At 34.2% G+C, this 12,542-nt stretch overlaps 1 protein-coding gene across 1 annotated transcript in view; it reads right to left on the reverse strand.

Annotated features, from left to right (window-relative positions):
- Positions 1–71: 71 nt before the first annotated feature.
- The window catches only part of LOC125889351 (solute carrier organic anion transporter family member 1C1-like), a 54,787-nt gene continuing 42,316 nt past the window's right edge, over positions 72–12,542 (reverse strand). The window contains exons 13-15 of the mRNA XM_049577232.1: positions 10,008–10,072; positions 9,604–9,721; positions 72–2,058 (exon numbers count right to left, since the gene is read on the reverse strand). Of these exons, the coding sequence (XP_049433189.1) occupies positions 1,821–2,058; positions 9,604–9,721; positions 10,008–10,072 (421 nt within the window). The 3' untranslated portion in view covers positions 72–1,820. The remainder of the gene's footprint in view (positions 2,059–9,603; positions 9,722–10,007; positions 10,073–12,542) is intronic.

Raw genomic sequence — 12,542 nt, forward strand, 5'->3', positions numbered from 1 at the left:
CAAATTTTACAAAAATAATCCAAGAAAATTATTTACATTCTGATTTCTTTAATGCAAGTAAATGCCTTACATTACTGAGATAATGACTTCCTTCCTCTACGCCTCTCGCTGCTCCTCTGAGTCTGCAGTTGTGGCCGCCTGTGCCTGAAACTAAACCTGAATTGCAAAGATGATTCAGTCACCACGTAGTGTAAGTTAGCAAAATGGTATGTGTCCATTTTGGAAATGAAGGCTTACAAAATGATAATATGCTATACATTTACAAACACAAAAGTAATACTCTTTTTAAAAACAAATTGCCTTGAGATACAGTAGCTAGTCGATTAATTTTATTTTAGAAATTATTCTTGACAGATTTCAAGGAAATGGGTTGTGATTATGGGATGGAGTGGTTTATGAGTATAGGAAAAACCTGAGTTTAGACCATGATCTGTCTGTCTGTGGGTTTTGGCACAGGAGTTCTTGCACACGCAAAAATACACAAAGAAAAACCCCCCAATATAAACTAAAAAAAAAAAGTGAAACAATATGTAGAGCAACGGCTGCAGACGTGGAAGCGGAGCTTATACATATCAGTAACATTTCCTGTGGTGACATGTCACACACACAGTGGAATCATTTGCCTAAAGACTGGAACAGCACACAGTATCTTTTATCAGTGTTGCAGTAGTACTAAATCTGCCTTTTACAGGTGGCAGACACAAGAGCAAGCGTTCACCTCAGCCATCTGTTCCAACAAAATGACTGCTCAATACCACCTGCTGAGGCGAAGCCAGATATTCTGAACAAATTTAGTGTAATTGTATCAGTGTCATGACAAAGTTTAGTGTCGTGTACTCTTGATATGTATTTTTTTCTTCATTAATACCACATTTAAATGAATTAACTTGGGCTAGTGCTGGTTGAAAGTATAAAACTATGAAGCAGCCTCCACTAGACAAACAGGTAAGCAAATCTCACTAAAATACAGTTTCCGCTTTTAGTGAGTACAAGTACCAAAGGAACAAGTTCACGTCCAGAAAGCGCACAACGCAGACTTCAGTACAATCAAACCTGACTTTGGGCTTAAAGTAAAAGACAAAAGTGTTAGAGTCAGTCAGACATGAATCTTTTTTCTAAAGTGAGTGTAAAAGTCAAATAAAACAGTGTTTAGATATCTGCTCAAACTGTGAGATGCATGATTTAGAGGTAACCGTTGAGTGAATGAGGCACATTTGTCAAATCGGCAACTGCCAACCCCTCTGAAAGTTACTGTTATCTTTTCTATTTAAAATTCTGAACAAAATAAACCATTATTTCCTGTCTGCTTGAAGGCCTAATCTTTAAACAGTTATTTTGTTTAAATTTAGTGCCATGCCTCTGGGTTATAAGGCCACTTCCTCTGTTCAGGAACAGTGATGTCAACAAGACAAAGAAAAATCCAAAGAGGCAGCTTTATAAGTGCTGGTTTTCAGAATGATACTGCTTTTGTAGTAGTAACATCTCGTCTTATCTCTTGTGCCTCCATTAAAACCAGAAAAACATTGTTAAATTTTTCTTTTTAAGAAAAAAAAAAAAACAGCATATACATTCAAGAAATATTTCAGTTATATCAAATTTCCTGTCAAATTCACAAAGTCTCCCAGGTCCAGTAGTACAAATATAGAATTTATGCTTTGTATGAGATGATCAGATACGTGATTCCCTGCAAATCTCATTTGAGTGTGTGCGTGTACAGTATCACTGTGTTCATACTGAGGGTGTATTTGTTCACCTGTGGTGTGTATGTGTGTGTGTGTGTGTGTGAAGGAGACAAGAGGGGGTCAGTTCTTGTGGGTCTGTCACAGCCGTGTCTCCCTGTCTGTGCTGTTGTCTTGCGTTTGTTGTGATTGGTCAGAATTAGAAATCACAAACTCTTCCTTCCTGAGTGCCTCCAGCTCTGTGCCGCCGTTGGCCAGAGCTCCGTGGATGGCATTTCTTTCCTCCTTCCTCAGCTGTCGACCAAGCAGGATGAAGCCCGGGATGCAAATGATAAACGAGATGGTCCGTAGGCTCAGTGTCAGACCCAGGTATGCTATCCTGAGACGTTAAGGTGTAAAACACAGCAAGTCAACAACTTTGATTTCAGTGACATAGCACACTATATTATAGCTTTTTAAAAACTTTTTTTATGACATACTGCACTATGACTTTTTGGACACACTATGCTATATCTTTTTTGTTAGGCTTTTCTACAGTATACTACGCTATACTATGACTTTTGTAGAACATTTTTGTATGACTTACGATTGTAAGTCTATGACTTTTTATAACTTTTTGGACATACTACACTATGGCATTTATTTATTTTTGTTTGTACCATACAAAACTATGACTTTTTTTATGAAATTCCATACTATGACTTTTTTTAACATACTCTACTATGACTTTTATGACACACTATATTATGACTTTTTTATGACATACTATACTATGACTTTATTTAGTAAAACATTTCGACATAGTATACTATATGGAAAATTGTTTTTGATGAAAAATTGATGACTTACTGTACTATGACGTGTTTGATTAAAAATTGAAGACATACAAAACTATGACATTTTTGATAAAAAATGTTTACATATTATACTATGACTTTTTTATGACAAAAATCACGACAAACTATACTATGATGTTTTGATGAAAAATTGATGACTTCCTATACTATTACTTTTTTGATGAAAAAATCACGACATACTATACTATGACTTTTTGGATCAAAAATTGACGACATACTATACTATGACGTTTTTGATGAAAAAGTGACGACATACTATACTATGACGTTTTTGATGAAAAAGTGACAACATACTATACTATGACGTTTTTGATGAAAAAATGATGACATACTATACTATGACATTTTGGATCAAAAATTGACGACATACTATACTATGACGTTTTTGATGAAAAAGTGACAACATACTACACTATGACGTTTTTGATGAAAAATTAACAACATACTATACTATGACGTTTTTGATGAAAACGTGACAACATACTATAGTATGACTTTTTTATGAAAAAATCACAACATACTATACTATGACATTTTTGATGAAAAACTGACATACTATGACGTTTTTGATGAAAACGTGACAACATACTATGACGTTTTTGATGAAAAAGTGTCAACATACTATAGTATGACTTTTTTATGAAAAAATCACAACATACTATACTATGACATTTTTTATGAAAAACTGACATACTATGACGTTTTTTATGAAAAAAAATCATGACATAATATACTATGACGTTTTTTATGAAAAAAAAATCACGGCATACTATACTATGACATTTTTGACGAAAAACTGACGACATGCTATACTATGACGTTTTTAATGGAAAATTGACGATACACTATACTATGACGTTTTTGATGAAAAATTGATGACATACTATGACGGTTCTAATGAAAAATGTATGACATACTATACTATGATGTTTTGATGAAAAAATGTTGACATACTATACTATGACGTTTTGATGAAAAAATCACGACATAATATACTATGACGTTTTTTATGGAAAATTGACAATACACTATACTATGACGTTTTTGATGAAAAATTGATGACATACTATGACGGTTCTAATGAAAAATGTATGACATACTATACTATGACGTTTTGATGAAAAAATCACGACATAATATACTATGACGTTTTTTATGGAAAATTGACGATACACTATACTATGACGTTTTTGATGAAAAATTGATGACATACTATGACGGTTCTAATGAAAAATGTATGACATAAAAGTGAATTAATGCCAATACATCTAAATCATAACAGTACCACGCTGAACTCTGTTCCCTTTAAAATCGCCACGGACAGGTTCACGTACCTAGGGGTGTCTGTCACCAGGAAACCTGGCCTGCTACTCGAGGAAAATTGGAATTTAAAGATGAAACAACTGAAGCAGAATATTGAATTCTGGAAGACCCTCCCACTATCACTGGTAGGGAGAATAAACGCCATTAAAATGGTAGTTCTCCCACGTTTCTTATATGTTTTTCAATCAATTCCATCCTTTATTCCACAAGCATACTTCAGGAGGCTGGACTCTATAGTGACTCCTTTTCTTTGGCAAAACAAAGTAGCACGTATAAACAAAAAACACCTCTGTAAATTAAAACAGGAGGGAGGCTTCGGCCTACCAAACTTCAAATGTTTCTATTGGGCAGCACATCTGAATATTTTGGCTTTCTGGAGGAACTCGAACCTCACTGAGGATACAACCAGTCCACCCCCTGCCTGGCTTTCTTTAGAGAAAGCAGCATGTGAAGGGACTTCTCTCCTAGCCCTATTGAACAGCCCCATCAAAATTAACAAATCATTGTACAAAGGTAACTTTATAATACACAACTCGGTAAGAATTTGGAACCAGATTAAATCACATTTAAAGGCCCCAGACATGTACAGAGATACACCGATTTGTAACAACCACGCTTTCAAGCCCTCTGCTGGAGACCCAGTGTTTGCTCGATGGAGGGAGAAGGGAGTGGGGTCCCTGAGCGATTTATATCAGAGGGGGCACCTGATGTCTTTTGAGCAACTGAAAGCTAAGTATAACCTGCCAGCCTCGCATTTCTTCCGCTATCTGCAGATCAGAAATTTTATAAAGGCCCATGTATCAACATTATCAGACATCCCACGACACCATGCACTTGAAAGAATAATTAAAATCACGCCAGGTAAAAAAGGAGCAGTATCAGGTTTTTACCAGATACTCTTCAACCAGATTGAAACTAGCACAGAAAAGCAAAGGTCTGAGTGGGAATCGGAACTGGGAATGCCTCTTTCCATAGAATACTGGGATACATGTCTTTCAAATATTCATCGATGCTCAATTAATGTTAGGCATAAACTAATTCAGTTTAAAATAATACACAGATTACACTATTTAAAGATAAAAGTTAACAAGATGTATCCTAATGTATCAACCTTGTGTGACAAGTGCAAGAATCAGGTTGGAACACTCACTCATCAGCTCTGGACGTGTCCCAGTCTCCACTCATTCTGGTCTTCAATATTTGATTTTTGCTCAAAGGCATTTAAAAGGCTGTGTGAACCCTGCCCCTTAGTGGCCATTCTGGGATCAGCGGGTGATTCAACTCATTATTTTAACAGTACAAAGTCTTTACAACAGTCTGTATGTTTTGGTGCCATTTTGGCTAAAAGACTTATCTTAACCCATAAGAACCCAGACCAATTTCTCCTTAAAGGAAAATTATGGGGGACATAAAACAGACTAAATAGACCACATAGAACATATTTCTGACATTTTTTTCAAAATACCACCCCTCACTGTCAGAGATCTGTAATGTTACATATATGTCACATTGGGCGTTAAGAACCTGGATAATTTATCCATCAAGGGTAATTATGGGGGATATAAAATAGACTAAATAGACCATATAGAACACATTTCTGACATTTTTCTCAAAATAACACTCATTAGTGTCAAAGATCTGTCAATGGGTGTTAATGGTAAATTCATTCCTCTTTTGAAAATTAATCAGCCTTAGTCTTTTTTGGTTTGATAACAAAGCTTTGTCTTTTTATTTGCGTTTCCACAATATCATAACTTTACCTCTTGGGTTTAATAACAAAATCTTTAACAACAAAATTTTGATTTATTTCACAATACAAAACTTTGCAAATTGAATTCAAAAAAGACTGCCTCATCATATTGGAGGTCTTCTCAACAAGCCATTGTAGCTGTAAAAACTGAGCTACAGTCTTTTTCTGGTCATGTTTTTCTGTTTGGTAACAACGATTCTAACTTTACCTCTTAGGTTTAACAACAACATTTTCTTTTCATATTTGTTTTACAACACACAAATGAATACATTTGCAAAAATTTGCAAATTGAATAAAAATAAAAACTACTACTGGGTAGTTGTATTTTGCTGTCCAGGGTTCATCTTTGGTTGAGGTACTTCATCTAAATCACCTGATTGACTGCAGTCTGAATCACTAGACTCACTTGACTTGTCATTCTCCATGTCTTTGTTGCTGGGAGTGTAATCAGGGTCTTCAAGGTCGTCATCTGAGCTACTTTCACATCCCTCAAAGTCACTGTCGTCTCCCTGGATGAATGTCAGTGCATCCTGAACACTGTATCGCTTCTTATCCATAATGCAGATAAAATTAAATTACAATTTTCAATTATTCTTTTCAATTTTTATTATTTATTTATTTTCATTACATTTTCAAATGATATAGGGTAGAACAAAGTGATATAGGGTCTGTTTTTTTATTCACTGATGGGTAAAAATGGTTTCCTTATATATTTTGTTAATAACTGGATTCATATGATGTGATTTTTTGTTTACATTTGTTTTAATATGCTTTGAATTGAACAATATAAAATGTATTAACTAAATATCATTGAAAAAGTTAAGTTAACTGAGCAGATCATAAAAAAATTTCTTATTGTGACATATATGTCACAATAGGTTTTCCATGACAATTTTAAGGTTAAAGGTCCGATGTGACATATATGTCACAACGATATTTACCTGACTTGTTTTATATCAATTTGTTCATGAAATGTGTTCATAACAGGTTAAATGTAATAAAGGACTTGTTATGTAAGCATTACAATTCTTAAATGGTTTGAATCTTACCTTTGGCAACCAAAAACAAGCTTTTTAAATTTAGCTAGCTCTGCCCCTAGTGGTAACCTGGCACACAGACATCTTGGAAATGTTGTTGTGGGAAGACCAAATCACATGACCTGTCACATGATCCACCAGGATGTTAAGTATGTGTCACTCTGGGACTTCATGAGTTAAAGTCAAGGAGAAAGCTGTTCATGGAATTTTCCAGAACATTTAAAGGATGTGTGGCACCTGTGTCACAGTGGGTTCTTATGGGTTAAGACACTGGAAATCAGATAATGTACCTTCAATTGAAATGTGGCTGAGGGAGCTCAGCGAGACCCTGTGCATGGAGAAACTTAGATTTAAAAATGCAGGCAGACGAGCAATTTTTGATAAAGTATGGGAACCTGTATTAAAGTACCTGAAGGACTCGAGTGTGGTCAATATTACACTATGAACGTCTTCTCAAGATAACTCTGTGATAACGCTGACTGTAAAAAGGTCCTTTTCCCTGTCAAATAGTATTGATCTCATTTGTTGTCAGACGCATAGTTTCTGCTTAGTTTCTGCTGCCATCGTTGTTTTATAAACTTCCAGCTCAGGCTTACACTTTTTTCTTGTTGTTTTGCCACAGAACCCAAGCTGTGTAGAAATCCGCCATATTGTCATATCCAATCTATGTATGTTTGATGTTGCTGCTGTGTTTTTTCTTTTTGCGTTTTTTTTTTTTTGTTTTTTTGTTTTTTTTTTGTATATTACAAAACATATAAAACTATGATTGCTTTGTAAGAGACATGTATTCTATCCAATGTGCACTTGGCAATAAAAAGAATATTAAAAAAAAAAGAAAAATGTATGACATACTATACTATGATGTTTTGATGAAAAAATGTTGACATACTATACTATGACGTTTTGATGAAAAAATCACGACATAATATACTATGACGTTTTTAATGGAAAATTGACGATACACTATACTATGACATTTTTGATGAAAAATTGATGACATACTATGACGGTTCTAATGAAAAATGTATGACATACTATACTATGACGTTTTGATGAAAAAATCACGACATAATATACTATGACGTTTTTTATGAAAAAAAAAATCACGGCATACTATACTATGACATTTTTGACGAAAAACTGACGACATGCTATACTATGACGTTTTTAATGGAAAATTGACAATACACTATACTATGACGTTTTTGATGAAAAATTGATGACATACTATGACGGTTCTAATGAAAAATGTACGACATACTATACTATGACGTTTTGATGAAAAAATGTCGACATACTATACTATGACGTTTTTGATGGAAAATTGACGACATACTATACTATGACATTTTGGATGAAAAATTGACATACTATACTATGATGTTTTTTATGAATAAAATCACGACATAATATACTATGACGTTTTTGATGAAAAAAAAATCACAACATACTATACTATGACCTTTTTTGATGAAAAACTGACGACATACTATACTATGACGTTTTGGACGAAAAATTGACGACTTACTCTTCTATGACATTTTTGACGAAAAACTGACGAGATACTATGACGGTTCTAATGAAAAATGTACGACATACTATACTATGACGTTTTTGATGAAAAAATGTCGACATACTATACTATGACGTTTTTGATGGAAAATTGACGACATACTGTACAATGACAGTTTTGGCGAAAATTTGATGACATACTATACTATGACGATTTGATGGAAAATGGACGACATGCTATACTATGATGTTTTTGATGAAAAAATTATGACATACTATACTATGACGTTTTTGATGAAAAAATTGATGACATACTATACTATGACTTTTTTGATGAAACAAATTACGACATACTATACTATGACTTCTTTATGACATACTATACTACGACTTTTCTGGCATGCTATTCTATGACTTTTTCATTACTTTTGTTAAATGACATATTATACTATGATTTTTTTTAGCACACTTTGTTATGAGTATTTCATTATATTTCTATAACATTCTATACTATGACTTTTTATAGCATATTCTAAATGACATGTTAAACTAAGACTTTTTTTTGACATACTATATTATGATATTTATAGCATACTACACTATAACTATTTATGGCATACTATATTATGACTTTTTAAATTGACATACTATAGTATGACTTTTTTATGACATACTACATTATGACTTTTTATGGCACACAATACTATGGCTTTTTAATGTAATAAAATAATAATACTGTGACTTTTTCTTTACTAATTTTACTATGTAATGACTTTTTAATGACATTTTTGACATAGTATTGAGTTGACACTTTCTTTGAATGTTTTACTATATAATGATACTTTTAAATTATGATTATGATTTTTCTATCATATAGTATACTAAGACTTGTTTATGAATTTTACAACATAGTATACTTTGACTTTTTTGGGACATAGTATATTTTAACTTTTTTATTACTGTTTCTTACTCACATACTATACTTTGATGTTTTTTCTAGACATACTATACTATGCTTTTTTTATTACTTTTTTGAATGACACACTATGCTATGACTTTTTTGGATATAATATTCTAGATTTCTTTTATTGATTCTTTTAAGGCATACCATACAATGACTTTTGAATGACATTTTTCTGAAATACTATAGAATTTCTTTTGATGATTTTTTTTGACATAGTGTACTATGACTTTTGTAATGGATTTTTATGGTATACTATTGCTGTTTTATGGCATACTGTACACATCAAGGGCAGCATGTAAACAGCATGACAATACAATATTACAGGAGTTTTTGAGGACTGACACTGGGCGCCCCCACTCAGACAAAATTGAGACACCTAAGTTCTACAGATCCTACAATTTTGGGACAGTCTGAGACTGAGTCCATCGTGATGTTAATTGAATGTTACAGATACAAAAAATGAAAAAAATGTGAGTGCTACCTGTATGCAGTCGTGTTGTAGATTCTACAGGCTCCTATGCCTCCACACCTCTTCTGGCCCCATTTTAGACATGTGGTGTCAATGATTGCTCCAAAGTAGATGGGTGCTGGGATCCCGGCTGTAAGACCAAGGACATATTTTCACAACAACATCCCAAAGAACTGAAACATAACAGATTACACTGTTCAGAGCAGTCTGGATAAACATTAAAATTAGGCTGAAACACTAAAGTTTCGGCAAGTACTTCTACTACAAGAACATTTTGGAGTATATCTGGTAGGTCAGGTGACAGGTATGTTTGAAAGAAAGATGGCAAAAAGATATAAAACAAGGTTAATAAAATGACATCTTAACCCTGAGCCACCTGAAGATGTGCGATAGAGGATGTTTTGAAGGAAACTTACCAAGGGTACGTGTTGCTAGAGCATGGAAACCCAACGCCAGAGATTTCAGTTGTGGTTTGATGCACCTTCATGAAAAGAAATTGCAGACATTTTTCAAGCAATATTATCAGAAACTGATTCACTCAAACCATTGTACACCAAGAATGTAAACAATGCACATTCCATAACATAAAAATAACTTTTTACTGAGGAAAGAATGTATTGATTGTATTGTACTGAAAGTACAATAAGCTACAGAAACACAGCAAGCAACCTAATTTAATTCCAGCAAGAGACAGTGCATCTGCTGATATGGCAAGTGCAAGTGTGTTTGCATGTCATGTAGGTGGGAATTCTTCAATATCTGCTTAATGACGGTGGGGTTGTTGGTTGCTGTCCTGCTGTGGATCACTGCTGATGTTCAAAAGCGTCTGCAGAGCAGAGTCACTGCCCGTGTAAGGAGCAACCATGTGGTCATCTTGTTGAGTTCAGGATGTGTGGACAGTTGAATCACTCCACAACCAGAAACCATGGATCACCAGAGCCATCTGGCATCATGGACAATAATAAAGCGGCAGCCAACAATGTGAGAAGACGTAACATGGAACTAAATTACAGTGCACAAGTTGAAGGAGCTGATGGGATCACATTTCCCTCCAGTTGTACTTTGTCAAATTCCATGTGACAAATAAATGGCTGATTTATTGATTCATTGATTTGACTTATTCTTTGTATAAAGATGTAGGAAGAATAAAGCTGAGGATACAAAAAAGTAGGATGTTCTATATTGTATTATAGAATGTCTCATTAGAAAGGGTGATCTATGTTAGGTGGAGTACTGGCCAGCAGAGGTCGCTGTGGTGCTGAAAAATCGATCCTCTTGTCCAGGGGTTCTCAAAGTTTAGATAACTGAGTGGAAATTTAGGGAGCAAGCATATGATTAAAGCTCACAAAGCAGAAGTGCACACACAAAACAGAATAGCATATTTTTCTTTGTGATGGAATGATATTTTGTTTTGTTATCATATATATTAAATTATATGACTATATTTTACAACACTTTTGATGACATACTGTACTATGACTTTTTAAATGGCCTTTTTGGTATGATATTTTTTATTGCATTCTATACTATGACTTTTTATGGCGTACTATACTATATTTTTTTTTAAATTGCATACTTTACTATACTGGCATATTTAACGCATACTTTAATATGACTTTAATGACTTGTATGACATACTCTTTTTTCTGACATTCTATATTATGACTTTTTAGCTATACCTTTTTTTAAATTATTTTTCATAGTATACTATAATTTGACATTTCTATAACACTTTTTATGACATTCTATTCTATGATTTTTTCCAGTTTTCTTCTGGCATACTTTTTTAAAAATCATTTTTAATGGCATACTGTACTTTGACTTTTCATGACTCACAATGACTGTTTTTTACCTATTTCTGACATACTATACAATGAATTTTTTGATGCTATTTTAATGGCATCCTATACAATAACTTCTTTCATGACATACTATGCATGACATTTTATAACATTTTTTAAATGATGTACTGCGCCTTTCTTATGGCATACTACATTATGACTTTTTTAAAGCAAGCCATATACTACACCAGTTTTTAATGATTTATTCATTCATTCATTCATCTTCTAACCGCTTCATCCTTTTGAGGGTCGCGGGGGGGCTGGAGCCTATCCCAGCTACATCGGGCGAGAGGCAGGGTACACCCTGGACAGGTCGCCAGACTATCGCAGGGCTGACACATAGAGACAAACAACCATTCACACTCACATTCACACCTACGGACAATTTAGAGTTATCAATTAACCTAGTCCCCAATCTGCATGTCTTTGGACTGTGGGAGGAAGCCGGAGTGCCCGGAGAGAACCCACGCTGACACGGGGAGAACATGCAAACTCCGCACAGAAGGGCTCCCAAGCCTGGGATTGAACCGGCAACCCTCTTGCTGTGAGGCGAGAGTGCTAACCACCACACCACCGTGCCGCCCCCTTTAATGATTTATTTTTGATTTTATTAATGATTTTATTTTTATATAACAGTTTTTATGAAACATTATACTAGGGGTCCTCAAAGTTATGATGACTAAGAGTTCATTTTGGGAACCAGCATATATTGAGGGATGCACACAAAAAGTGCACACATAAAACAAAAAAACTCTCAATTCTTTTCCATCTCTCTCCCACATTAAACTGCCGTGTTGTCCACCAAAATCTCAAATTTTATCTGAAAGCACTGATGACAGAACATAATGCCTGCAACACAAGTAGTGTATTATATGTGCGCTATTGAAAGTGGAAGTATTGAAATGGAATGCGGATGATTAAAATATGCTTGCATTTAATGTCACATTCAGGGCCCGCACACAATGTTTCTGGGGTCTTTTGATCATTTGGAACTTCATCCCATTATGTTAGCCTTGAGCTAATTGAGCTAATATGCCAAGAAGAATTGCTCCAAAGTATTAGTAACAGATTATTAAACTTGTATTTACTAATATTGAAGAAATTAATGTA

Source organism: Epinephelus fuscoguttatus, linkage group LG5 (assembly GCF_011397635.1).
Source record: "Epinephelus fuscoguttatus linkage group LG5, E.fuscoguttatus.final_Chr_v1".
Lineage (NCBI taxonomy): Eukaryota > Metazoa > Chordata > Actinopteri > Perciformes > Serranidae > Epinephelus > Epinephelus fuscoguttatus.